The sequence below is a fragment of the Balearica regulorum genome, chromosome 22 (assembly GCF_011004875.1).
Source record: "Balearica regulorum gibbericeps isolate bBalReg1 chromosome 22, bBalReg1.pri, whole genome shotgun sequence".
Classification (NCBI taxonomy): Eukaryota; Metazoa; Chordata; class Aves; order Gruiformes; family Gruidae; genus Balearica; species Balearica regulorum.
Genome location: NC_046205.1, coordinates 6174802 through 6202628, shown reverse-complemented (window position 1 = coordinate 6202628; position 27827 = coordinate 6174802). Strand labels below are relative to the sequence as shown.

General features: G+C 57.7%; 1 protein-coding gene across 4 annotated transcripts; it reads left to right on the top strand.

The window, feature by feature from the left end:
* Positions 1-302: 302 nt before the first annotated feature.
* LOC104642237 (protein argonaute-1) lies at positions 303-26291 on the top strand. 4 transcript variants are annotated; one of them, XM_075773853.1, is made up of 20 exons: positions 312-467; positions 4741-4831; positions 8635-8818; positions 9582-9702; positions 9824-10009; positions 10290-10422; positions 10553-10687; positions 10974-11061; positions 12810-12957; positions 13278-13397; positions 14197-14319; positions 14775-14908; positions 16154-16338; positions 16506-16665; positions 16945-17035; positions 19108-19302; positions 19428-19562; positions 20458-20559; positions 21416-21615; positions 22052-26291. In XM_075773853.1, the coding sequence occupies exons 2-20, from the start codon at positions 4819-4821 to the stop codon at positions 22158-22160; spliced, it is 2562 nt and encodes an 853-aa protein (XP_075629968.1). In that variant the 5' UTR covers positions 312-467; positions 4741-4818; the 3' UTR covers positions 22161-26291. The 4 variants fall into 4 exon arrangements, with proteins under 4 accessions (XP_075629967.1, XP_075629966.1, XP_075629968.1 ...); XM_075773852.1 differs by lacking the exon at positions 4741-4831 and having other exon boundaries at positions 303-467; positions 9824-10005; positions 10286-10422; XM_075773851.1 differs by lacking the exon at positions 4741-4831 and having other exon boundaries at positions 303-467.
* Positions 26292-27827: the final 1536 nt, after the last annotated feature.

Genomic DNA, 27827 nt, shown 5'->3' with positions numbered 1-27827 from the left:
GAGTCAAAAAAAGGAGGAAAATCCCCCAAAAATCGGCTCTGGCGGGGGCGTGCAGGGCAGGCCCGACCGTGGGCGGTGGATGCTGCACCGCTCGGGGCGGCGCCGGCTGGGGGTCCCCCGCGGGCCCGCCCGGTGCCCGGTCCCCGGTGCCGTCCCCGTCCCGTCCCCCTCCCCATCCCCGGTGCCTCCGGCCTCCGGTACCAGCCCCGGGGCTGCCGCGCCGCCTCGCGCGGGCCCAAGATGGCGGCGGGTGCGTCGGGCGCCGCCTTTGTTGGGCGCGGGGCCGGGCGGCGGCGGTGGCGCGTGCGCGGCGGGGCGCGGCGAGAGGCGGCTGCGGCGGGCGGCGGTGCAGCACCGGCCCCGGCCCTGCCCGGCCCTGCCCGGCCCCGGCCCCGGCCCCTGCCCGCGGCCCCCGGCTCGGAACGGCACCCGCGTGGATGGGATGGAAGCGGGACCCTCGGGCGCAGGTAGCGGCGGTGACCCGCGGGAGACCGGGGAGCTGCGCACCGGGGAGAAGGGGGGGGGGGCAGCGAGGAGCGTGCAACGGGGGAGCGTGCGGCGGGGGGCTGTGCGATGGGGGGGGGGCGAGGAGCGTGCGACGGGGGCCGTGCGATGAGGGAGGGTGCAACCGGGGATGAGCGTGCGATGGGGGGGCTGCACAATGGGGGCCGGGGAGCCCCGCTGTGGGGACCGAGGGGGGGGCTGTAACGGGGAGCTGGGCGGCGGGGGTGAAGTGGGGGGCACGGGGGGGCAGGGCGGGGGCACGGGGACTGCGGGGGGGGGGTGCAATGGGGGGAGCCCGCAGCGGGGGGGTGAGGGATGTGCGGCGGGGGCCTGTGCCGTGGGAGCAGGGGGGGCCCTGCGGGGCGGTATCGGGGGGTGCGGGGGGGCGAGGGGGGGTCTGAGCAGCGGTGGGTGAGGGCCAGACCGGGCGGGGGGTGCCCGTGCAACGGGCGGTGCGGGGAACGCCGCTGCCGGGGTCTGCAGCCCGCCGGGGGGGGGCCGGGGGCGTCGGGGGGGGCTGCAGGGCTGCCCCGCTTCAGGGCTGGCGTGGCCCCCGGGTGCCCTGGGGAGAGCAGCGATGGGGGGCCAGGAGGCGACCGAGGGGCCCGCACGGGGCAGAGCACCCGCAGGTTTGGGGTGCAGAGCCCTGTGGTCGGGGGACGCGTCCGGCTGCAGGGCTGGGAGCGTGGGGCCCCCCCAAAGCGCGGCGCGAGCCCTGCGCAAAGGGTCTCTTCTGCACAGAGGAGCTGCAGCAGCAGCAGCCCCCCAGCTCCCTGTGTCCTTCCCCCCCCCCCCGGTGCGGTGTTTCGGGGAGCGGGGCACAGACGGGCAGCTGGCGTGAGGCCGGCGATGCTGCGCACCGTGACAGCACGAAGCGGCTCCTCTCCCCGCGCCGGGGCATGCGCGGAGCCAGGGCTGTGCATGGCCGGCTGCTGTCGAGGGGCCGGGGGGCCGAGCTCCAGGGTCACCCCCTACCCCGTGTCCCCCCCATCCCTGCCTCCCGCGCCCGGTGACGGCAGCAGCTGGCGGTGCTTTCAGTCCTGTCCCTTCGTGCCGGCCGCTCCACGGGGGTTTGGAGAGCCGTTCCCCGAAACCTGTCCGTTGCGTCGGCAGATGCTCGCTCCCGTGCCCGGCGTGAGCGTCGCGAACTCATGCTGCCCTGAGTCGCAGAAGGGTTTTTGGTGCCGGGAGGAGGAGGAGAGGGAGCAACGGGGACTGGGGACCGCTGCCCTTTCGTAGCTCTTGTGCCGGCAAGTTTGCCGCCCGCTGTAACGCGGTGGCGTGGTGAGATTTTGACATAACGCTGCTGCACGTTTACAGTCAAACTTTGGTCCTTCCTTACAGTATTAAATTTTAAGCGTGGCACGGAGATCCCTTCCTGCCCGCGTTACCTTCTGGCTGCCAGCGCTTTGTGTTTGGGGCTGATTTATTGGCCTCTGGAAGCCGTGATTTGATTTGGCGGCTGCACGGGGGCGTCTGGGCTTTGCCGGCGCCTCGGGGCGATAGCGGCGCTGCCGCCTCGGGGCAACGCAGATAACGCTGCCGGCATGCCCGCACCCTCCTTCCGCCGGCCTTAACTGATTCTGTTAAGGTGCTTTAAAACACTCTCTGGGGTGGGATGGGGCCACGCTCGGCGGGGGAGCGGGTTTGGGGTTTGGTGCCACCGATGGTGCGGGGGTCCCCGGGGCGGCGGAGGCTGCGCTCTTGGGAATTTCCCCTTTCTTCCCCAAATCTGGCAGGTGGACGTCTGCTCCCGCCCGGGTCACCCTGCGTGCAGGGAGAGGTTTACCCCGTGCGGCAGGAGCCGGCGCGGATCCCACCCGGCCTTACGTCCCCCTGCCTGCCAGGGGACCCCGGCACGGGGCCGAGCCTCGCGTACAAGGCTGACGGTGCCGGTCTGCGACCTGTCAGGGTCATAAAGCAGAAAACTCGGCGTGTGCCTGGATGTGCCCAACGTGAAGATGCCGTTTCACAGCGGCGGGGGAATGTGGGGCGTCTTCTGACCCGCAGGCGCTGCTCGGGGAGGCACGCGTGCGCTAGTTTTGAAAACTGAAGTTGGTTTCCTTTCCCCCCAACTTTTAGTTTTCTTTATCCCTCACAAACTTCCTATAAAAGCTGTTAATCTTAACCGTTGTCTTCCTGTGCTAAACCCTGCAAAAACCCCAAAGCTGTTCCGTCTGTTGGATCTCTTTATCTTCAGGAAACGTGAAATCGCACGTGCCTGTTTCTGGGACGGGATTATATCAAGAAACAAATCCGGGAGAAGCACCTTGCCTGGAGACACGGCACGTATGATTTATCTCTAAACGCTTTCCGCAGCCCCTCTCTAAACCCCGGGAAGAACAAAACAGGGACGAGTTACTAAGATGGCAGACGTTAAAAGGAAGCCAAATCAGGCAGAAAGGCGCTGCTCTTTCAGCAGGGTGAGCTGTGGCGGAGCCGGGTTCGGGTTTTAACCTCTGCAGGAGCCCCCGGCCGCTGGATCTGCGGGGCTGCCCGTGGCGCGGCACCCGGCTGCGGTGGGACGCGGAGAGGAGCCGGCGTCGCCTTTGTCCTGTCCCCAGCACCGGGGGCTGCCTTTGTCTGCCGCTCCCGGCACGGCCCTGGCTGCTGCCTGCAAGGTCTGCGGGAGCGGCGCGAGACCCTGCGGGCAGGCAGGAGGGGCGTCAGCCATGCCCGGTCCAGGTGTCGTTAGCGGGGACCCCAGACGAGCCGCCCGGTGCATTCGGCAGAGGTGGCGGCACTCACGGTGCCGGGTGCTTCTCACGCCCCGTCGGAGGGACCAAAAAAAGGGACGTGGAGCGGCTGGGCAGCCAGGGCTGGCTCAGCAAGACCCTCGCGGGTCGAGCCGTGTCCGTGCCGCTGGCATCACCGCGCCGCTCTCCCCAGAGCCCAGGCAGGTGGTTTGCCATCCCCGTGAAGGGGCGCAGCGGAGGCGGCCGCGCTCGGGCTGCCGTTTGTGATGCTCTGTCGCAGAATCCGCAGGATTGCGCGCGCCGGGGTGCGGGGGACCGGCCTCGGCTGCGTCGGGGCGCGTTTTTAACTTGACGCTTTCGAGTTCGTCGCCCGTGATTTCCAGGTGGAAAGCTGAGGTTTGACACGGCCCAACGAAGCCCTTTGCAGCGCTTGGCGCTCTTTATCGAGGATACAAAGAACTAAACCGCTTTCAGAAGTAAATACCATAGTAAAACAGATTAGAGCCCATTTTTGGCGCATTTCTTGGACGCAGCCACCGCAACGCGGGGCAGGAGCAGCTCAGGCTTTCCCTCGGCAGATGGGCTCTGGTGCACGGGATGAGTTTAATGTTGTGCATCGACGGCTGCGGCCGGAGCCCTCTGCCCCGCGTGGGCAAGGTCTCCTTAAACTCCGTTTGGCGTCGAACTGAAAAGTGCCGGGAGCTGCGCGGACCTGGGGAACTCGGGAAGGAGCAGGCGGCGGGTGCGACGGCTGGGTTGGCAGAGACGAGAAGGTGCTTTTTGAAGCTGGGTATCGCGGGACGGTGTCGGTCGCTGCTCAGAGCCGGCGGTTTTGAAGATGTTGAGCCTGGAGATTGGGAAAGCCGATTGCTCGCCCTGCCAGCAGTCGCCTTTCCTGCTGGAGCCGCTTGCTTTGCCTCCCGGCGGGGGGGTTTCACTTCCCTGGGGGGTTTCTGGGGCTGGTGCAGGGTGGGAGGCGGCTCATGGCAGGACAGACCACGCTGCGTGTCCGGCAGTGTTTGGCGTGCCGCGGCCCCGCTTGCCCGTCTCCGATCCCGGCTGTGTTTTGGCGGGGCCGGCTGTGCGGGGAGGGGGCCGTCGCAGACCCGCCGCTGCAGTAAAACTCCCTTTTGTCTGGGCCCGGTTCCCGTGGCCCCTCGGCTGAATGCGGCGCTGGAGAGGATTTAAATGACATGGTAATTTCATGCCGTCCCACCGGCGGCTTTGCCCGGGTGCAGGCAGCTGTTGGGCAGCGGGTCGTGTTCCCCAGCTGTTACAATAAATAATAGAAACAAAGCGTATTCCAGCCCTAATTACTCCAAACGGACTTTCACCTTGGCGGCGCTGCCCTCTCGCCGTCTCTGCCCGCCGGTGCTTCGCGCGCACCCGGCGAAGGGGCGGCGGTGGCGGCGATGCTCCCGCCGCCGGCGTGTCCCCGGGGCACGGCTTTTGTGTGTGAAAGTCTGTGATTTCTCCCGGGCCGCTGAATTTATAATGGCAGGCGGATTTCATCCCGCTCACTGGCCGCATTGTGCTGCAGGAACAACACTCGCCCTCCAGCCCCCGGCCCCGGGCGCCCGGATTTACATGACAAAGTGGGAGCCTGTGCAGCTTCGCCATGGAGAGTCGAGGTATGCAGAAGCCCCCCCTGTATGCAGAAGCCTCCCTGTCTCCGGGAGGTTTGGGTCGCTTTTTAACGAGGCTTCTGGCACGTTTCGGCACTGGCCCCTTTGCTGCTGCTCCGAGCCGCAGCCGGGGGCTGTGGGTACAGGGTGCCCGGGGTGCCGCGTCGTGCTGCCCGGCGTTCCCTGGCACAGCATCCCCCGAGCTGGGCACAGGGTGGCTTTCGGGAGGATTTGCACTGATGCAAATCGTGGGGGGACCCTGAGCACCCCGGGGCAGGGACGTGGCGCGGGAAGGGGTGAGTCCAGCCTGCGTGTTCCCCCAACACTGGTGGCTTTGGGGTCTCTCCCACCGGGGCCGAAGCAGCTGGGGCCAGGCGAGAACCCATCTCGCACGCCGGAGGTGCCGGATACCGCGGGTCCCAGCTGAGCGTCACCCCTGGTCCCCCTCCCCGTGCTGGCTGCCCCCACGTCACCGTCCTTATAAATAGCCGTGCCCGGGTAGGCACGGCTGCACCAGGCCGTGCACGGGCACTGGGAGATAATGGCTTCATAAAAAGCTTTGGATCTCAAAGTAATTTGGAAAGGAAAAGTCATTATCGCTCCCTCCTTTGCTGGGCAAGCTCTGGGTGGGCGGCACGACCCCTGCGGCGAGCCTGGGGTGTCCCTGCCGCCGCGGTGCTGCTCCCCCCAGCCGGGCTGCCTGTTTGCAATATCTCGTGGCTCACATCAAACTCCCGAGCCGACTTCTGTGTTGCTGGAGGCTGGCTCCTTCATCTGTGATTCATGATCCTAATTGCGAGGCTTTACGTTTGCAAAGCATCTGGTGATCCTCCGGCGAGAGGGTTTGTACGGCGAAACGTTATTTTCGGGCTGACCGGTGCGGTGCCGGGGTTGCGGGATGGGTGCGGGGCCGTTCGGTCACCGCTCTGCAGCGCGGCTCCTGCCGGCCCCAAACGTGCTTCAGCTCCTCTCCGGCACCGAGCCGTGGCTGCTGCCCTGCACCCGCGGGGACGCCGTGGGCACATGGAGATGCTGTCCTGCTCCCGCACAGCTGCCGGGATCGTCTCGGGAGTGAGAAGGTCCAGAAGAGGAGAAGCTGCGGGTGCTGGCCTTGATGTGGTTGCGGGGAAGGCAGCGGAGAGCTGCTGTGCTCCGGCAGGTCTTGCGAGCGGGCTGCGCGGTTTCTCACTCAAAAGGCAGCGCAGGGACCAGAGGCTCCAGCAGCGCTGGCAAATACCTCTTTGATTGCGAACCATGATTTAAAAATGCGTCAGCTTGCAGCCAGGGAGCTGGCGATTGCCAAGAAATGTTTGTCATGTGGAGACATGAATTACACCGCGAGTAGCTCATCTGAAAATGAGTTACTTATAACGAGCTGCCCCTGGAGCGCCGCACAGCCGTTTGTCTCGGGGGTGCTGGCGGCCGCCCTGCCCCGGAGCAGCCGCGAGTGCCTATGGGGGTCCGAGCCCCGCCTCGGTCTCGGGGATCCCCGTCTTGCTCGTCGGACTGCTCCGAGTCCCGCGCTGCCTTTTTCCGCAGAGGCGCTGGGGCCAGGTTGGTCACGGGCTCGGGGCTCCCGGCAGATTTTGGAGCTCCCGGGCTCCTGCCGCAGGGCAGCAGCAAGAGCAGAGGTTGGATTCGTGGAAGTTAATGCCGCAGTTTGGTCCCTGGATTCTCGCAAGGGTCGTCCCGTCCCCTTGGTGTCCGGCAGCGCGGTGGCCTTCCATCGGCAGGAAAAGTCTTGCAAAGATGGAGTGAAAAACTGAGCAGTAAACTTCAGATTTGCTCTTCTGTTTTTCTGCTTCTGATATTTTTAGCCTGGAATTGAAATTTGGATTTGTAAAGAAAGTGGATGGGAGCAAGGGGTGCTAAGAGCACCGTGTGTTCAAGAGCCAAAATTGGAGCCGGGACGGTGTTTGGGGGCTGACCTGGCCCGAATATCCCGTACGCTGCGCTCCCCGCACCCGGCCCAGCTGGCCGAGACCTCGCGGGGTTTGAGGAGCAGAAGATCAAACTGGGATGGGTGGAGACGGGCAAGGTGGGAATGGGGCAGCGAGGGCAGGTCTCGCCTCGGAGAGCAGCGGTGTTGAATGCTGCTTTGGCAGTAGTTTAAGATACCTTTGAGTCCGAGGGTGCTGTCGGTTTGGAAACACAGCTCGGTGCTGTGGCTGGGCACTGGTACCCAGCCCTCCATCTCCAGGGCTTCGTTAGTAAGTCTGTGTAACGGCCTTTGTGGAAAAACTGGTACTTCCCTCTTTACGGGTTTGGGGCCCATCCTGCTTGAAGTGGGGATTTGGGATTGGGGTTGTTTTGTTTTTTTTTTTTGCTCCCTCCCATAATTCATAGGAGGTTTTAATCAAACTGGTTTTAATTTTCTCTGTTTTTTATCAGTGACTTCCCTGGAGTTAGCATTCCTCATCGATGTGACTCTTTTTTTTTTTTTTTTTTTTTGCTGAACAGCAGTTGAGAATTACCTTGGGCAGGGGTTAAGGATAAAAGGAAAGTTCAGGTTCTGGGACTTGAGTTATCGTGCGACCTGGAGTTCGAAACACGATCGTTAAGAACCAGTATAAAACCAAAACGAGCGGTTATCCTGCAAAATCTAGCAGTTAAATAATCGTGTCGTGCAGATGCAATAACGTCTTTCCTGTTTCCTGTGGCATCCTCCCTCCGGTAGCGAGTCGGAATTTGCTGGAGGATGGAGGGGAAAACACGGTCTGGGGGTTCCGTCCCCTCGGAGAAGGGCAGACCCGCAGCTCCGTGCGGCGGAGCCGGTGCTGCTCTCCCATGGGAGGCGGCAGATGCCGTAGCCCACGCCACGCAGGGCGGGAGGCGGTGGGGCCACTGCCAGCTCCTCGGCCCCTCGCTTCACCCCCGGCAGAAGTGCTGGGCATCTCTGCGGGGCCGTATTTTATTTCTCTCCCCAGAGCGGACGCGGTCCTTCGCCTCCTCCCCATTGTACCGGCGCTGGCTTGTAAATCAGCGGGGCAGGGGCTGGCCTGGCTGCGCGACAAAGGCTGCCTGCGCTGTCGGGGCGTCCTGGCTGAGCTCCCCGCGGCAAGACCACCCCAGCCCTGGCGCGGGGGCAGAGGGTGCCTGCAAACTAATTCGGCGTGCCGATGCCTCCCGGACGCGTCAGGCGCAGGGTGCTGCCGCAGACCCGCGGCTCTGCTGGCTTTTCAAACCCAGCGCTGGAGAGTTTCTTGCCGCCATTCTGGTTGTTTGCACGTTACGACATTTCTTCTGCGAAACAGAAGTTGCAGTGCAGCTTGGAGGCGGCGTAGCGGGCGCTTTCAAAGCTTTTTTAATGTGGACATTAGGTACAACCTGTTCTTCGGTGTCAGGAGAACTGATTGTGACCTTCCGTCCCCGTGTCTGGTCAGGGAGTTGAGTGATGGGACCGGGGCGTACGCCAGGACGTGGGTGCACCCGGGACGGGCGGTGGAGTCCCCTGTCCTTCCACCTTCGGTACCGCCGCCGCACGCGGCCCCGCGTGAGTTCCCTTCCCCAAGGCAAAGCAGAGATTATTTATCTGCCGGCAGATGGTTTGCCGTCGGCACAGCAGAGTGGGGGGTTTGGCGTAGCCCTTTGATGGCTTGGCTGGCGCTTGCCGGATCGCACCCGGGGAAGTCGCTTCCAGCTGTGCTGGTCCAAATTCTGCCACTGCCGCCTCCTGCCAGGAGCGTTTGTAGCGGGAGACCTCCCGGTTCGGGATGCAGTGATGGAGAGCGCTGTGCCTGCGTTGTCTGTCCGTCTGGCTGGGCACGGGGTTTCTCCCAGCCCTCCTGACCCGACGTCTCTCCCCGCAGCTGCAGGCGCATACCTGCCACCGTTGCAGCAGGTCTTCCAAGCGCCGCGTCGGCCCGGGATAGGAACCGTTGGGAAACCCATCAAGCTCTTGGCCAACTACTTTGAAGTGGACATTCCCAAGATCGATGTGTATCATTATGAAGTGGATATCAAACCCGACAAATGTCCACGCAGAGTCAACAGGTAAGGCAAGTATTAGAGGTTTTGGCACTCGTTCCCCGCTTCCAGTTTCCATTTGGAGGCTCCACAAGTGCCTGTCTCACTCCTCACCGGTGGAAGCCGTCAGGGTGGCGTGGTGGCAGGGGTCACGGCACTGCCCAGCGCCCATGGGTGGCTGGACCCCGTCAGCCGTGTTTGTGCAGCAGCACTGGTCCCTGCCCCTGACAGCCTCGGAGGTCCTGAACCTCAGCGCAGTTCCCTGCTGCTTCAAAGCAGCTGTGCTATTTTGGCAACAATCCCGTATTTAAAAATAGCAAGCTCAGACCTCGGGCCATCACGTACTTTTCTTTGGTTTTCTTTTTGATGTTCTACTCGCTGCCTGTCCCCTCCTGCCCCGGCAGCCTGGGCAGCTCCGCACCCCGAAGGCCTGCAAGCGGATGCTGTGGCTGCTGTTGCCCCTGCTCTCGGTGGCCGCGAGTCGCTCCCTCTCACCGTCCCGGCACGCGTGGTGGGTTTGCGGCCAGCTCCGGCGTGCGTGCGTTCCTGCACGCTGCGTAAGCTCGTTCTGCCGAAGCCGATGTACCGAGCTGCGGGGCAAGGTGCGCGGCTGCTCATCCGGGAGCCCCCTTCCCCTGGGGGACCCGGCTCTGCGGCTCAGCAGTGCCCCGAGTCGGGCAGCCGGGGACCGGGCAGGTCGCGGAAGGTGTCGGGCTGTAAAGAAACCGGTAAAACGAACCTCTCCCTTCCCTCCCCCTGCCCCTCTTTCTTGCCCCGCTCGCCTGCATAGGGAAGTCGTGGAGTACATGGTGCAGCACTTCAAACCGCAGATCTTCGGCGACCGAAAGCCAGTCTACGATGGGAAGAAGAACATCTACACTGTCACAGCCTTGCCCATTGGAAACGAGCGGGTAAGGGGGGATGGCGAGCCCCGTGCAGCGTCTCCTCCCTGGGGAGGACCAGCTAACCCGACCCCCTCCCCTTGTGCCTGCGGGGACGCCACGACCGCTTCCCCTTCCCTTCTGCGCCCAGGTTGACTTTGAGGTGACGATCCCGGGGGAAGGCAAGGACAGGATATTTAAGGTCTCCATCAAATGGATGGCCATCGTGAGCTGGCGCATGCTGCACGAGGCCCTGGTCAGCGGGCAGATCCCCGTCCCCCTCGAGTCCGTCCAGGCGCTGGACGTTGCCATGAGACACTTGGCTTCCATGAGGTACCTGTGCCAAGGGGGGGCGGCGGGGGCCGTGCCGCGAGCACTGAGGGTGCCGGGGAGGGGACCGGCTGCCCTCGGCAGGCTGCTGTGCCTGGGACTGGCCTTGGAGCTCTTTGGGAGGAGGCAGCCGTGCCTGCCGTACCACTTGGTGCGATCGCTGTGGATGCTCCTGCAGGAGAAATAAACAGGGGTGATGCAGCCGGAGGGGCTGGGGGTGCGTCACGGTGGCTGCTGGTGGGGCTGGTGTCTGCTGTTTGACATGGTTTGCCCTGGTTCGCAGGTACACTCCCGTCGGTCGCTCCTTCTTCTCCCCCCCTGAAGGTTACTACCACCCCCTGGGAGGTGGCAGAGAGGTCTGGTTCGGTTTCCACCAGTCGGTCAGGCCTGCCATGTGGAAGATGATGCTCAACATTGACGGTGACGTATTTTTCGTGCTGGGGAACTGCAGTGGTGGGGCTGGGCGTGCGTGGGGAGGCTGGATCCGGCTCTCGGGCCAGGTCTGTCTGCTGGGAGAGAGCAGAGAGGCATCGTGGGGTCTGTCCCGCAGTGTCGGCCACCGCCTTCTACAAAGCCCAGCCCGTAATCGAGTTCATGTGCGAAGTGCTGGACATCCGGAACATCGATGAGCAGCCGAAGCCCCTGACGGACTCGCAGAGAGTGCGTTTCACCAAGGAGATCAAAGGTAGAGCCCCCGGGGAGTGCTGGGGACCCGGTCCCAGCCACCGGCCGTGGCTGTCTCCCCCCCAGCCCCTGCAGCAAGGTGGGGGGTGCAGGGGTTGCACGTTTAAAATGTCTCCTGGGGCACCGTTGCCTCCCTCCTGCGCTTCACGGGACATCTGCAAACATACCTGCTCTGCAAACGGTTAATTGTTTAAGGAAGGTGCTGGCGGTGTCCGGGGAAGCTGGGCAAAGGGGAGTCGCTCCCACCGTTACCAGTGCCTCTGCTGTGTCTCCCTGTCTTGCATCAGGTCTGAAAGTCGAGGTTACCCACTGCGGGCAGATGAAGAGGAAATACCGCGTGTGTAACGTTACCAGGCGGCCGGCCAGCCACCAGACGTAAGGCGGGTGGGAAGATGCCCTTGGAAAAATCTGAGCTGTTCTCTTTAGCAGCTGCTGGTGTCGTTAGGGAGAGCTGGACGGGAAACTCCAGCCTGCGATGGCAGAAGGAGATGTGTTCGGCGCTCTGCAGCAGTTTTGGGCGCAGCAGCTCACGCAGCTCCGTGTCATGCGCGGTGAAGGCGAGCGGGATGCAGGGGAGGGTGGGAGCGCAGAGGATGCTTTGTCTGGCAGGCAGCGCGTTGCAGCGGGCGGGAGCTAACATGCCAGGAATTGTCCTAGTTTTTACCTCCGAGTTTGGTTTTCTTCTTTCTTAAAATAGACACTGCCAAAGCAGAAGCTTTGTCAGGGGATAAAGCAATTCCCTGCCTTGAAATTATTTGCGTGTGCCTGGGAGCAGGCTGGGCCTGGGCACAGCTCCGTGTCGGGGGGCTGCCCTGCTCCCCACAGCCCCCGCAGGGAGGGGCAGCGGAGGACCCTCAGCACCAAGCTGTCGGGTGCCACAGCCCGCGGGCTCATCGCTGGGCTTTGCCCTGGGAATTGCCCCTGGGGAGGCTTGGAGACAAAACGAGGTTTGAGCAGAGGCTGGGGGGAGCCGGGGACCCTCCCAGCCTCCCCGTGCAGGCAGTGCTGGGGCAGGAGGGGCTGGCTTGTGCTCTCTGCTGGGTGCTCACCCAGTGGAGCTGGAGGGGAGATGGGGGGGGCGGGACGGATGTTTTTCAGGTTGTCTGCCCCCCAGGAAAAAAAAAAAAAAAAAAAGAGAGGTAATTAAAAAAAAAAACCCCACAAACAAGAAATTTTGGCTCGTGCTGTACAAACCCAAGCGCTGGCAGAAAATCTCTGCTCTAAGTTCTTGCCCGACACCGAACCAGCAGCGCCCGCTCAGGCCGGGTGCCGGGCTGCAGAGCCCCCGCCAAAGGGGCTCACCTCCCTCGCCACAGCCGCATTTCCTCCTCGTCCGACCCCATCTCTGGGGGTATCTCATGGGGGCTCATGCGCCTGTCGCTGCGTGCACCCCGCTTCTCCCGTGCTCCAGCACCCTTGGTTCCCAGCCTTTGGGTTTGGCAAGCGCGGGAGGAATGTGACGCCTCGCCAGGGCGTTTGGGCTGGCTTGCCTGTCTAATTTTGGCTCCACAAAGAATATCGGGTCAATTCTTGATTTTCGCAGGGCTCTTTATGGAGCCGGGAACAGCTGGTGCTGGGCGAGGCTGGGTATCACGCGCTCCGGCTGTGGACGGCACGGCACCCCTCAGCCCTGCCACCGGGAAGTTTGATTTTTTTATTTTATTTTTTTTCCTGTGGTTTTGAAGGGAGATGCACCCCTCCTGCCCCCCATGCTCTGCCCGCCCCGGAGCCACTGCCCTGTACCCGGAGAGGCTGGTTAACCTTTGCCTGGAGCTCAGCTCGGCTCCCAGGGAGGGCACCAGGCACAGGAGTCCTCCGGAGTGCCAGTGCTGTATTTATGTACCTGACAGCGGCATGCGTGGCATGTCCTGCAATAAACATTTGCCCTGATTAGCTGGATTAGTGAGGGAGAGCTTTATTTAGGGATCTCAGTCCCACACTGGGATCAGAGTATTCCTGATGCGATTTCTGAAAATACCACTATTCTGCTTTTTATTTTCTTTTACGGTAGCTCGGAGCGGGAGCCTGCCAGTTCCCTCTCTTCCCAGCCCGCGTAAGTAGTGCTTGAGGTCTGGAAGTGTCTGTTCTGAGTAGGTGCATCCTTCGTGTCCTGCCTCTGCCAGGTTTCCCCTGCAGCTGGAGAGCGGTCAGACAGTGGAGTGCACAGTGGCTCAGTACTTTAAGCAGAAATACAACCTGCAGCTGAAATACCCCCACCTACCCTGTCTCCAGGTTGGCCAGGAGCAGAAGCACACGTACCTGCCCTTGGAGGTGAGTGTCGGCTCCGCGCCACTGGGCACCGTGCAAAGCAAAGGCAAGTGGCCTTTGCTGGCAGATGCATGGCAACGTTCTGCAGCCGATGTGTCGTGGGCACTAATTGCCTCGATGTTGACCTGGCAAGAGCCGCTTCTAGTAAGTGAGGGAGGAGACCATGCTGTAAAAATGCCGTTTTCCTGCAGCTGCAGGCTTGGCATCTCCGTTTGGGGCTGGCTGCAGGGCCCGAGTGCCGTGCCCGCGGGGCAGCTCAGCCGTGGTTCCCCGTGTCTCGCCTGTCCCTAATGTGTGGCTGCTGTCTCTCCCTTGCCGTGCAGGTGTGCAACATCGTGGCAGGCCAGCGGTGCATCAAGAAGCTCACAGACAATCAGACGTCTACCATGATAAAAGCAACGGCCAGGTCTGCCCCAGACAGGCAGGAGGAAATTAGTCGCCTGGTACGTGGCACGAGTCCCTGGGAGGGACGGTGTCGGGGCTGTGGCTCTGACAGCAGGTTACGGCGGCGTGTCCGTGATCAACCTTGTGGTCCTGCTCCTCAGCTGCTCTGCACTGGAGAGCTGTGACCTGCTCAGAAGATGCTGGTGGGGTTAATGGCTTGGGTTTATCCCCCTCTTCCCACTGCGTGCCCGGTCAGAGGTGACTGCGTGTGTAGAGTGACCGTGGAAACTTGTGTGCAGCAAATTCAGGTCCTTGCACTGATGGAACCTGACCCAAAGGGAGCTGAACTAAAAATAGGAAACTAAAAATTAGAGAAACGACCCTGGCTCTGGGTGTAGGTGGGGGGCTGCGGTACAGGAGCTCTGTCTGCAGGTCAGCTGGGGTGAACCAGGGGCACCCAGCTCTGCCAGTGGCCAGGCAGGAGCTGGTTAACAGTGCCGTTGTTACCCAAACCAATGTCTCTGGGCTTTCAAAGCTGGGGATGTTTAATATTTCTTCTGAGACTCTTGATAACATCCTCTTGCCAGTCTGAACCTTCTCGCTGAAGCCTTAAATCTCAGGAGCAGGCGCTGCTCTCGGTAGCATCAGTCAGTGCATTCAAAAATGAGGTCCCCTGTGGGGCAGTTTGGAGGACAGGGCTCAGCCCTTCGTGTTCAACGGCTTGCACCGCCCTTACGGCGAGGAGTGTGGCTCTGTAGAGAACAGGATTTGGGTGCCCGTGTTTCCTGGGCAGCTGAAGCTGTGTGGGATGCAGCAGGTGGTCTCGCTCCCTCCCACGGCCCTTCCTTCCCTCTGCAGATGAAGAACGCCAGCTACAACCTGGATCCGTACATTCAGGAGTTTGGGATCAAGGTGAAAGATGACATGACGGAGGTGACGGGGAGGGTCCTGCCGGCGCCCATCCTGCAGTACGGAGGCAGGGTAAGCAGGGCTGCACCGGGCTTTGGGCTGTGTTGTGCAGAGATGCTTTTACACCAGAAAACGTTCTTTCCGAACAAAACTTGTGCTGCCTTCAGGTTTATAGGTTAGAGCTGGAATTTTTTATCAGAGCACCTTGGGTTTGGGTTTTTTTGGGTTTTGTTCTGAAAGCGTGGCCAAGAGTCATTCCGTGACAAACAAGCGAGCTGAAGGGGACAGGGATGCTCAGGGTAAGGCAGCTTGGGTGAATTTTCCAACGCCTTTGAGGAGCTGAGATTCTGAATTGCCCGTCGCCCCGCGCCGCGACAGACCCTGGCAGCGCAGGGAGCTGGCTCCGGCGAGGGTGTACGGCTTTGTGATGGGGAGCACAACCACGGCACGTGCGGATGCTCCCGGGGGCTGCCGGCGTGGGGCCGGGCAGGCAGCGGCAGCGCTCTGACCGTCTGTTTGCCTTGCAGAACCGGGCCATTGCAACTCCCAACCAAGGCGTGTGGGACATGCGAGGGAAGCAGTTCTACAACGGCATTGAGATCAAAGTCTGGGCGATTGCTTGCTTTGCCCCGCAGAAGCAGTGTCGAGAGGAGGTGCTGAAGTAAGGAAAGGGGCAGCCCGTGTGGGTGGGATGACGTGGGGAGCGGCGCGGCCACCCCGCTGCTCCCAGCCCGGGGCTGCGTGTCCTTCGTCGTTAACGCTGGATCTGAATTGCTCGTGGTACAAATTTGATCCGGGTTCAGTCTGGGTATTCAGTCTTGTTTCTGTTAGTTTATCCAGAGTGCCTGACTGTTTATCCTGGCTGCAAACAGTCCCTGAGCCATCGCAAAATCTGCCAGCTTGGAGTGAGCGCATCGGTGCTCTGGCACCTGCGAGCTGACGGTCAGGCTCTCCTCGATCTGCTCTTTGCATCACGTAGCTGCAGGATCGTGATTTGGTACTGCCAGCCCTAAAGCTGTATTGAGCTTTCCCCAGAGAGATGGGGGTGTGAGGGATATTTAATGAAAAGTTTCCCCAATTCTGAAATAATGTAGTTCATGTAGGAAGCATCCTAACTCACCGCAGGTTTTTATTGCAGAGAAGTCTTAGGCTTTCTGCAAAGCTTTGGTAGGTTAGAGATTCTCTGCTTCGGTACAAAGTGACACAGAGTGGGGACAGTTTATCTGGTGTAGGGAAATGGTCGCCTTGGTTTTGGATTCTGCTGGGGCTCAGGTTACTCCTGACCGAGAGTGGATGCATCTAGGCGAGCGTTTTGTGTGCCTCTTCTGGGGCTTTGGCACGGTTAACGTTGGGGTTGGTTTGGAGCAGCTCAAAGTCTCTATGTCTGCAGTAACAAGGTGGAGGCGGGAGTGACACCGCACTCCTCCTGTGACCCCTCTGGGGCAGAGCTGGGAGCCCTGCGCTCCCTCTGGCTCTCCCTGCAGCAAATTTATCCTTAGGAATCCAAAAATCCAGAGCGTGGCTGAGCACTTTGTCCGGTTTGGTAAGTGAAGGGTTGCATCAGCTTTGCAAATCATCTGGAAATCAAGCAGGTCTGCTGCCCCCCTTCTCCAGCTCTCTAAGGGAGAACGGCTCACAGCTCCATCACTTCAGGAAGAGTCAGTACCTGGGTAGGAGGGCACCAAGAGGGGACGGTTCAGCTCTAACACCTGTCGGTCTTGCGTTTCCCACGCTGTGTGCTTGCCGGATGCTGTAAAACGGCAGGCACGGTGACACCACATCCCCGTCTGTCCTGTGCCGCAGCACTCCCGCCGTGGGTCCCTGCGCCTTGCTCGGTGGCCGGGGCGTGTGGCGGAGCGGCCGTGCGGAAGGGCTCGGGGCTCACTGCTTCTCCTCCCGGGCACAGGAACTTTACAGACCAGCTGCGCAAGATCTCCAAAGATGCAGGGATGCCGATCCAAGGCCAGCCCTGTTTCTGTAAATACGCCCAGGGTGCAGACAGTGTGGAGCCCATGTTTCGACACCTCAAGAACACCTATTCGGGGCTCCAGCTCATCATTGTCATCCTGCCAGGCAAAACGCCGGTGTATGGTGCGTCTGGGGCAGGGGCAGGTGGGGAGAGGAGAGGGGCTTTGCTCTCACGCAGCAGGGCTGGCTCTGCTCCTCCCGCGGAGGTTTCTCTCCCCATTCCCGAGGCTGCTGCTGGAAGCAGCGCATTGCAGATTGCCTGTCTGTTCACCTGCTTCCTCTGCCCGCAGCCGAGGTGAAGCGCGTCGGGGACACCCTCCTGGGAATGGCCACGCAGTGCGTCCAGGTCAAGAACGTGGTGAAAACCTCCCCGCAGACCCTTTCCAACCTCTGCCTCAAGATCAACGTCAAGCTTGGCGGGATCAACAACATCCTTGTGCCTCACCAGCGGTTCGTGTGGCTGCTGCCTCTCGCGGTTTTGGGGCTCGTTTCCCCAAGTCCCTCGTGGTGCTGCCTGCCTGGCTTTACCTGGGGAAGGGGGGGCCTGCGGGCAGCTGCCTGAAGTAGCTGTTGGAAATGGGCATTTGCAGCCTGTCTCGCCCCGTAACGAGCTGTTGATGTGCCCAGGGCCAGAGATGTCCTCTGTGCGATCTGCTCGCCTGCATTGCGCTGTGCATCCCCCTGGACAGCCCGAAAGGCTGACTGCTGCTTTCTCTTCTCTCCCACCAGCTCTGCCGTCTTTCAGCAGCCGGTGATCTTCCTCGGGGCCGATGTCACTCACCCGCCGGCAGGAGATGGGAAGAAACCCTCCATAACGGCTGTAAGTTCCCTGTCCAGGGCCAGGCTTGGAGCCTGAGAGCGCTGCAGGGATACGGGAGCTGGAACGGGACTCGTGTGTCTGTAAAGGGGCTGTGTCACTACTGTCCCTGTGGTGACAACTCTCAGGGTGGCACCATGCTCTATTGAGTGTTTTGATCCCGCTCCCAGGGCGGTGGGTCCCCGATCCCCTCCTGCCTCTCCGCGGAGGAGCTGCGGTTTTGGAGAGCGGCCGGGAGAGCTGGCAGCTGCCAGCAGATGGGGCTCATGATGTGCCGGACCCCGCGAGCGCTGTCGGGCAGGGTGTGCCGGGAGCTCACCGGAGTCATCCCCAGGCATCCTGGTCTGGCAGTGCCGCCCTAGGAGGGACCTTCCCCCGGCGGGAGAGCTGGGGTTTGGAGATGGGAAACTGGGGTGTCTAAGCAGCTTCTGAGCCTTTTGGGGAGGAGGGTTTCCCTTCATGCCAAATGAATAACGAGCATCCGTCGAGTGAAGTGCTGCTCGCGTGCCAGTGAGGCTGGGTGGCAGCTCGCGCCCTTCGCGGGGCTCTCCGACGTTGCCTTGTCCTCGTTGCGGTGCAGGAGAGTGTCAGGTTCGCGTAGCATCTGTTTTAATTAAGCACGTCAGCATTTTCCTATTAAGTTCTTAACTTTCCAGGACTCATAGCTCAGGTTTTCCTTGGCATGCAAATGCGTCTTTGGAGGAGTGTTTTTTTCTTAATTAGAAGGGGTTGGGAAATGCTTTTGGCTGTTTGCTGTAGGTGTGGGTGGGACAGAACAGTCTGTTTCCTGGCGGCGGCACTTCCACTCCAAAAACGTTTTCTGTGTTTTTTGTACAGGACCGCTGTAGGGGGTTTTTCCTAAATTTTTATAAAAGCTTTTTTGAAGCTGTAGGGGAGGAGAAGGGTCAAGCCTTCAGATGGCCTTGATCTTGTCCTCGGTCCGTTGTTAATTAGACAAAAGAAGGGGGTCCGTGGCTGAGGCCAAAGGAAACATTTCTGCTGAGCACATCGGCTCCGCTGGTGCAGCCCAGACCCCAGAGCTCTGTTTGCGAAGCAAAAGTGAAACCGGCGCTGAGGGCAGGGGCAGCAGGCTCGATGGCGCTGAGGATGTGGGCTCTGCAGTACTTTCCCTCCGCTCGGGGGGATGTGGACCACGCGGTGCAGCGAAGCAGCCGGGCTTTTGCCTCCCAGCACGGGCCGGCACCTGCTTTGACACCCGTGACTTGTGCTGCACCCCCAGCCCCACGTCACGGCCGAGCCTGGCTGCTCTTGGCCTCTTTGCCCTGATGTCTTTGAGGTCTCCCCTCCAGAGCGATGGGAACTCCCTGCTCGGCAGCTGCCACACGGTGACTCAACCCCGCCATGTCCTCGGGAGACGGCAGCGCCGGCGGAGCAGACCGCGGCCGTCTGGGGCAGCTCCGCTGCCTGCGGCTGAGCGAGGGCGGGCGCAGGGACGCGATGCTGGCGGATGCTCTGTGCAAACATTGATGTGGTTCATTTGCCTTTTGGGCAGAGGGTCTCTGGGCAGCCTGGGGTGGGCAGGGCTTGGTGCCGCAGCCAGAGGGGTAAGGACCAGCTGAGCAGAGTCCGTGGTGTCGCTGCGGTACAGACCTCGATGCAGCGTTGCGACTGCACACTGGGGGTTTGTACCTGGCAGCATCGTTGCCATGGTGAAACAGCAGAGCAGGGTTTGGGGTCACACAGTCCTTTGTGGCAGCCAAAATCCACCGAGTGAGAAAGGCTTACGTAGGTGGAGAGGTTGAGCAGGAGGAGCGAAGTGGGGGCAGAGCAGCGACAGCCCCCACAGACACATCGCTCAGTGGGTCCAGCCACGTTGTCTCGCTGGAAATTCCCATAAACACCACAAAGGGCATGGCAGAGTGTGAAAAAGGACGTGGCCATGACCAGGGACGTCCTTTTTGGGTGCTAGTTGCCTGCACAGAATTTACTGTCCCACCTTGCGATCCGTGGGCTCGGGTGCTCTGCCAGCTGTGGGTGTTGGAAGCAGGAACGTCTCGTGTCCCCTGCACCCTTCTGTCGTAACGCGTGGGCCTGGCCCGTCTCTGTCGCTGCAGGTTGTGGGCAGCATGGACGCCCACCCCAGCCGGTACTGTGCCACGGTGCGCGTGCAGCGTCCTCGCCAGGAAATCATCGAGGACTTGTCCTACATGGTGAGGGAGCTCCTCATCCAGTTCTACAAATCCACCCGCTTCAAACCCACCAGGATCATCTTCTACCGCGACGGTGTTCCCGAGGGGCAGCTCCCGCAGGTGAGGACCCCTCGGATGCCCGTCGGCCAGTGGCGCTGCACCGGCTCCCGCGGGGTTCCTAAGGGTGCACGGGGACGGCTGGGTGCCAGTGTGTCCCCTCACTCTGCGTGTGCTTGTCTCTCCAGATCCTTCACTACGAGCTCCTAGCAATCCGAGACGCCTGCATCAAACTGGAAAAGGATTACCAGCCTGGCATCACCTACATCGTTGTCCAGAAAAGGCATCACACCCGTCTCTTCTGCGCAGACAAGAACGAGAGGGTGAGCCCCGCGGGGGGCCGGAGGCGGCCGATTCCTCCCCGGCCTTCAGGAAGAGCCAGCCCTGACTTTGTGAAGGGAAAGCTCACCGCTGCCAGGCAGAGAGCTCTCTCTTGAATGAAACGTGCTGCTCGGTTGACTCCCTCATCCGTGCGGATTAGGCTGCTTCTAGAAACCCAGACAGCTGTTTGCTGCTGTTAGGAGTTACGGGGTGCTGCTGAGCCTGGTGACTCTCTTGAAATAGCCTCTGTCAGCTTGAAAACATCTGTTGTTTTGGTGATCGCTGTAGCCGCTGATGCGACAGGATGAATAACCCCTTGCTTGCTCACAGCTTGTTTGTGTGTGCTGAGCAGTAACATTGATTGCTGAAGCTTTTCCTAGATTTGATCTAAATTTAGTGGTTACATCTAGTCTAACCAGGCTCTGGCTTTACCTGAGCTTGAAGATTTAATCTTGGGAACTGAGGACAGTTTTTCATCAGGGTGCAAAAGCCCCAGTACTTCGTTGCAGAGACTCTAGTGTACGCTCTCTGCAGAGATCCCTGGAGTTTTCCTTGTTTAATCCTCATTTCTGCAGTAGGATGGGCCAGTGCCCAGCCGTCACCCTGCCTGCTTTCCTTCTGACGCTGATTGCTCTAGCTCTGCGTCGTGCCTGGTGTTGATGCTTGCAGGACATGTCCGCAAGCCTGTTCGGGCAGGGGGCAGAGCACGATGAGCTGCTTTGTCTCCCCTCAGTGGGCACTTGGGGAGCGGCTCTGCACGGTGCTCTCAAACGGAGACGCTGAGATGGGGACCCTGCGCCGTGGCCCTGGCGCAGGGCAGGGTTACAGATGGTGCTCTGGGCAGCTGGAAATAACCAAACTCTGCAGTGCTTGGGTCTCTCTTTCTATTCCCTGTAGATTGGGAAGAGCGGGAACATCCCAGCAGGAACAACAGTGGATACAAATATCACCCACCCCTTTGAGTTCGACTTCTACCTGTGCAGTCATGCAGGCATTCAGGTACCGCGCTGCGGAGCTGGCTGTTGCGATGCTGCTGGTTTTCTTCAGCTGTGGTTGCGGAGTGTGCTGTCGTACCTCTGACCCGGCCCTGTCACAGCCTCCCTCCGGCACCGGAGACGTGGGCAGCTCGGTCCACGCTGCCGTTGCGGTGGTTTGGTGAGCAGGTGCCGGGCCGGCACTGCTGCTGCATTATGTGGCACGTACTTGGTTTCTCTCCTGGAGCTAAGGATCTCTCCTCTGAGATTTTCCGCCTCCAGAGCGGCAATTCAGCAGCTTGTCAGCTGGTGTCTGAGCGTGTCGGGCTCGCTGGGGCGCCTGGTTGTCAGCAGGGACCTCTTGTCTGGCCGTGGGCGGGAGAGCTGGGGCCAGCCGTCCCTGGAGCAGGCAGATTGCTTCGCAGCTGCCTTTCTTCCGGCAGCCAAGATTAGTCAGAAACCATACTGAAAAAATTGCACTTGTTTAATCTACAGCTGCATCCACAAGGGAGGGTTTTTGGTTTCCTCTTCGCCTGCAAGGACAGCGGGGAATTGGCCGGGTTCGGTGGGGGGCCGGTGCGATGCGCGATGCAGTGGGCTGTGCAGCGTCAGGAGCCGGGGGCGGCAGCACAGAAGCACCAGCAGCGCCTGGGCACGGGGCAGCTGCGTTGGCACCGAGGCGGAAACCAGCATTAAGGGCTTTCCTGCTTTGCGGTGCCTGTGCGTGTGTGTGGCCCTCAAATTAGGGGAGCACGGGCATCTCTCCTGCCCAGGCTGTCTGCCGGGTTGTTTTGATCAGGGAGGGGGTGATGAGGATGCGAGGCAGCTGCCTTCGTCTGGGTGCAGGCAGCACCTCTCATGTTGCCCCCTCTCCTTTCCAGGGTACGAGCCGGCCGTCCCATTACTACGTGCTCTGGGATGACAACCGGTTCACTGCGGATGAGCTGCAGATCCTCACGTACCAGCTGTGCCATACCTACGTGCGCTGCACCCGCTCGGTCTCCATCCCGGCCCCGGCGTACTACGCCCGACTGGTGGCGTTCAGAGCACGGTACCATCTCGTGGACAAGGAGCACGACAGGTGAGGGGGCTCTGCAGACCCGGGGATGGGCAGGGGGCACGAGTGCCCTGCCTCAGTGTCTGAGGGTGCTGGTGTCCGAGCAGCGCCACGGCAGACCCTTTCTGCGGGGGCAGACGTGCGTGTAGCTGCATCCCCTTCAGTCCCAGCCTAGAGGGAGTGGGGGGTCAAGGAGCGTTAAATCCCATCCTGAGCTCATCCTGTGCCTGGAGGAGCATCCCAGGGGTGTTTGAGCGTTACCAGCCCCCTCAAGGTGCTGGAATCTCAGCGGTGCCAGGTGTGGTCACCAGCATGCGCAGTGTCCCCGTGTGGGATGCCTCCCTGGTGAGATGCCTCCCAGTGCTGCCAGCACTCCCTGATCTCCAAGGGGCTTTTCTCAGTGTTTCTGGGGGGGGGGGGAAATATGAAATAATTATGCAGTGATTTCCTTGACTTTCAGTGGCGAGGGCAGCCATATATCTGGACAGAGCAACGGCAGAGACCCCCAGGCCTTGGCGAAGGCTGTGCAGGTTCATCAGGACACTTTACGTACCATGTACTTTGCTTGAAAGCCTAACTTTTGTTACCTCACTCAAGAAAGCTTTCAGATTTGTAGGAGCCATACAAAAAAGGAAGCATTGGGACACCTTGGTTTTTTTCCAATGAGAAATCACTGCAGGGCAGGCAGCGTCAATTTGAGGCAGGAGACCAGCACCACGGGACAGAAAGATCCAACACCTTTGTAGGATTGGAAGAGACTGATGATTATTTTTTTAATTTTTCTGGCTTTGCAAAATTTTGACCTGACCAAACACATGAAGGCATTCAAGGAAGGGATAAAACTCCCAGGAGGCGGAAGCAGGTTTTCATTTTTAAGATGCAATACTATAGACTCCTGACTGTGAAATGGCGGATTTGGTCCTCCGTTGCCCACCAGGCGCTGGTAGGTATTTTTTGTGGGGGTTGGGGGGAGGGAATTTTTAGAGCCTTAAAACAGAAGACTAGATTTATAAAACTAATATTTTAGAATATGAGATGCTTTAATGGGTTAAGGGGAAAACCAACTAGTTTATAGGAGAATTCTAACACTAACAGTTCCCCGGCCCTGAATAATTCCCCCCATATAATGTAAGGCACCCTAGCACTTAGCTCAGAACTGAAAACTGTCTTCCTTGTGTTACAAGCTAGTTAGCTGCTGCCATTTGAAGCAACAGTCACAGACTTTTCCATGGGTGAGTGCCTTACTATGATGCTGCAAAATTTCAATGTTTTTAATCTTGTAAGGAAAACAGTAATCTTGTCTTGATGGTGGTCCATATTTCCATGGGAAGGAGTTAATTTCTATGGTCCTAAGTTGCAGTTTGTGTTAGATCACGACCTCACGGTGGTTAAACTCCATTGAAAGATGTGCACTTTCACATAGGACACGTTTAATGGCTGCTGACCCATTTTTGTTTCCAATGTACTACTTGTTATTTAAAACTGTTTCTGACAAATGGGGGCATCTTCATCCCATGAGGACAGAAATCGCTATTGATTTTTTCTATTTTTTTCTTTTTTTTTTCCTGAACTTTTATGATGGACACCGGGATTTTTTTTTACTAAACATTATTTTTATACGATACTGAGTCTGTTGCCAAAATACACAGGTCATTAACATGCTCAGAGTTTACATCACCGTGCTTCCCGAGGCTGTGCGCTCATGCCAGAGATTTCTAAGGTTTCCTGTCCGATGAGTGTTACCAACTGTGCAGCGCCGGGTGCTCCTCAGCGCCCGTCTCCCATGTGCATTCGGCACGTGTCTGCCCGGGTCGGCTGCTCTCTGAAGTACCGCGTACCCCGAGGCCAGCACCTCCAAACTGTCACCCTCTCTGCTGCTAGGTTTTGCTGCTCTTTGTGTCATGGTGTCTCTGATCTCATGCACAGGGATGTTTGGGGTTTTTTTTTTTATTCTGAAAGCACACCTGATTTGTTCCTTAGAATGACGACATCTTTGTTATTGTCATGGGGGAAACTCCTACTGATTTGTGTTTGTAACAGGAAAAAAGCCTTTTTCCCAGCGGTGACATAGCGACTGCTTTTCAGACTCATTTTGCTGCGCAGATGACCGTTGTGCACAGCGGGGCAGTAGTAGCAACTCATCACCAATATCATGTGGGCAGATTATCTGTTTTGTTTTGGTTATCTTAATATGAAAGTGTGCACAGTGCTTCCTTCAAGAGAAAAAAATGACGCGCACACTCCTACCAGGCTCTTAAAGGGAAGAGCTCTGCTGTGAGTTTTCCTGCCAAACGTGAACGCGTTTCCCGGGCAGATACACCGCGAGCCCTGCCCCTCGGCAGTGCGCGTGGGTAGAAGCACACCTTTTTGTTTTGTACTTTCTGACGTTTAAACTTGCCTTGCCTTCATGAAAACCACATTGGTCGTGTTGGCCCATTGATCTGTCCTAACACCCGGAATTCACTCTACCCATTTTCTTTTTGGGCGTGTTTGTCAAAAATGAAGACATCACTATGCTATGCAAACCAAGTGCTGAGCCCACTGATGTCATATTTTGTGAAGATCTACGTTTAGCACAGTCCTGTTTTTCCTCAAGACTACGGTATTTGGTTCATACTCTCCTTTGCACCTTGTGTCAACCTCCACTGCTGTATATCTGCAAGGTGACGGGGAGGAGACCAGGAACTATTCATGGTCAGTGGGGTAGTGAACTCTTAGGAATGCTTTTAGGGAGTAGGGAATGCATCAACACGGAGTGTCAACATGAGAAGCCTACATTCCTATACACAAGTGCCTGCATAGTGACACAAATCCAGCACCTCTCCATCTCACCCTCAGAACTCTGGCTTGTGTTCGTTGAGAGCAAAAGGATCTCGGAGGGGCTGTACCCGCTCACCCTGTGTTAGAAAGCCCCTTGCTAAGAATAAAATGGGGGTTAAGGTCAAGGTTCTCTCTGCAAATCAGTTTGTTCACCAGCATTACAATGGAAAGCACCTGGCTGCTGTTCTGCAGCGAGGGGCAAAGGTATTTTGGTTTCTAGTTTTTATTTTAGTGTTTTAGTTGGGTCTAGAATTCTGAAATGTCTTTTAGTAGCTGTGGCATAGCACGTGCCATTTTTAACCATTTGAAAAGAGATAGTGTGGGCATTTACAGAAACAGCTTGTTGCTCTGTAACAATTTTTTTTAACTTTGAGACTTGAAATGTAAAATGGACCTTTAAGATTTGCACTCATTTGTAAGGTGGCTGTTCATAGAAAACTATGAATGAAGACTTGCTGATGTAGCACCTACTTTTAACAGCGATTTTAACTACACAAAAGCTTCACAGCTTCTGAAACTCTCAGCTGTTGACTTGCAGATCCTGTTCTGCCCTTACTTCACCCTCTGCGTTGGGTTTTCGTGGTTTTGAACAAATAAAAAAGCCAAACTCAGTAGCTGCTGTGCCCTTTAAACCCAATTTCCATTTTGCAGAAGTTTAGAAGGGGTTTGAGTTACCCGCATGTTTTGTATGATGGACTATGCACTGTACCTTCCACGCAGCTCCAGCATTCAGCATTTCTACCCTTCTCTTGTCCGAGATGCAAACGACTAACTGCATGTTGAGGTGCTGTGTATTTTGCTACCCATAGCGGATAGGTGTTAACTCAGATACATACCAGGAGGTGTAGTTAGCCACAGACCCCACACGGACATCCCCAACGGCTCCCGAGTCTCTGCCTCCTCCACGCGCACGTGTTCCTCCTGCAACTGGAACCATCACCAGGTGCATGCAGTTTTGTGGGAAGAGGAGTCACTTCCATTTACCTGTCAGTGGTTGAATGCTGTTTGTTTCCCTTATCTCATCTCTGAACGACCCGGGGGGCGGGGGGGGGGGTGAGGGGACAGAGCAGCCCTCTCCTCAGAGCTCCGGGGCGCTCTGGTATTCGCAAGCGTACGACCCGATGTCTTGCGTCAAAAAGCCCAAGCATTCAACGTTGCCTCGCGGAAGGTTTTCTTCTTGGAAAATTCATGTGAAATAAAAAAGAATGTGATTCAGGAAGGGAAGCCAGACAGCAGGACAGCAATAAAAAAGTGAAATTCATATCTTGCCTGAGTGATTTGCACTTCAATAGTTGTGAAAGAAAATTTACGGGACTCCAGTGCTTTTGTGTTCAATTTCTAGCCCCTTTCGTACCTCCTTTATACAAGCAAGTGTTGAACTGTACACGGGGTGTTTACAAGACACTCTGTTTGGGTTGTTATTTTTCTTGTGGGGTTTTTTTTTTTTGCTTTAGCTTGAAATCTGTATGGTCCATTTGTTAAATAGACGTGAACAGTTGATGTACAGTACTTACTAAACAAGCAGCAGCACAAAACTTATTTTATTAAGAAAATACGGCTTATATTTTAAAGGTTGAATATCAATTTTTTTTGGTTTTGTATGCGTGGAATTAAGACTGGTAAAGAGTAACAAAACCCTTGGATTAGGCCAGAAGAAGATACTGTAAGATCATAACCACCTCTTTATTAAAGAAAATGGTATGATTAAAGAGCTCCAGAACATTGTATTTATATTTGATTTGATTGCCTTTGTGGATTTTTTTTTTTTTTTTTTTGCCTTGGTCCTGATTTTTTGCTTGCAACTTTGACTTTGCAGTCCCAAGTGTCTGTTACCCTGTAACTGTTGGCAGAAGACCTAAATAAAAGCAATGTGAACATGTTGGGGTGACGCTCCTGAGTCAGATCGCATGGGGAAGGTATGCGCGCAGTCCTGGCTGCTCGCTCGAGAAGGGCTTGGGGAGAACTGGTGAAACGCTGACTGGAGCTGACTTGCATCAGATACTGTGGAGGATCCAAACCCCCTCACTTTCCAGATTTCAATTTAACGAGAAGAACACTTGAGCAAACAAATATGTGCTGAAAACTTCTTGGAATAGGCTAGCCAATTCCACTTTTTATTAAAATGTCACTTGTCAGGGAACTGAGTTGATTTGAGCTCCTTGGGTACATCAGGATACACTGCTTCTCCAGCTGCATCCTGTGCTTGGGGGGCTAGAAAGGGCCGTGGCTCCCAGCTGCTTTAAGGACAGATGTCACATTCCTTTCAGCTTGAGGTTAAACTCTGCGTTTTCTGTACCGTGTCATCTTTTACATTTCCCAGCTTTGGAATTCCTTGCGAATGTCGTAGCCCTCTCCAAAGCCAAGAGCTTATGGTTGTGTCTTGGGGCCCAAAACTGGAGGTTGGTTGCCATCCTCTGAATGCTTGTGCTTTACCTCGCAAACGTGTATTGACAGACCTTTAGATGATGAATTATTTAGCGGTTGAGCTTTAACTGGATTTTTGAATAATGCCAAGCAATTTTAAGGAAGCGCGTGCTAATGGCAGGCATGTACTCGCTAGCTAATTTACTTAACTGTAGCCTGCAGAAGGTGTTGTCTTGAAGGGAGCATCTGTACAGACTGCACACCCTCCTGCTGGTTTTAAGGTTTTATCACTTTTGTAAAATGAGTCCTACTCTCTAATAGAAATCTTCTTTGGCAGTTTCAAGGGGTCTGTTCCCGTGAGAAGGGTGTAACAGAAAATTGTGCCTCATGCAGCTGGGCCTGAAGTTCTGGAAAACAGGTCGGACTCTTTGGTTTCAAATGTTAGGTTGGCATTCGAGCCCTGGCCCTTGGTTCTGGTTACAGTGGCTGCGCTGCAGCGCCAGAAGCGCCTGGATGGCTCCAAGGTGCGGGCGCTTCGTGGAGGTGTCCCCCTCCGCCATATCTGCTTGATCTTGGAGATCGTGTTTCCCCTTCCCTCTCAGGATTTCAATTAAGGAAATAATTTGTAGTTTACTGTTAATTTGCATGGTTTTAGAGCCCTTACTACATAGCTTACCTGATAGCTAAATTTACACTTTGAAGACTACTTTAGCTGGCAGATCCCAGGATGGTCATTCTTAATGATTCCAAAATCTGGGTTATGAATCTCAAACTCCTCTTCTGCTGGCCCAAGGTTCCAGCTCTTCACTTACAGCCGTTTATCTGGGGAAGTGCCTCTCTCACCACCGGGAAAGGCGACGTTGTTTCTTCCTCACAACTACCAGGTTCAGACCTGCTGGGCCAAGTCACAATATACTGTTCTTACCAAAAACCTGATCTTTTGGGGGCAGAGGAAATAGAGATAAGGGTGCCACTGCCTGACCCAGTGCTGAGCGTGGTGCATCTGAATCAGTTCCCCATGTGCACACAATTCCTTTGCTTGTTTCACCCTC

What these genes read in the sequence shown, in the direction of transcription:
- LOC104642237 (XM_075773852.1), top strand. Translation starts at nt 443, where the DNA reads ATGGAAGCGGGACCCTCGGGCGCAG. An exon ending in CGGCCGGCCAGCCACCAGAC is followed by an intron (nt 11,062 to 12,809) that starts GTAAGGCGGGTG and finishes TGCCTCTGCCAG; the next exon opens with GTTTCCCCTGCAGCTGGAGA. An exon ending in TGTCGAGAGGAGGTGCTGAA is followed by an intron (nt 14,909 to 16,153) that starts GTAAGGAAAGGG and finishes TCCCGGGCACAG; the next exon opens with GAACTTTACAGACCAGCTGC.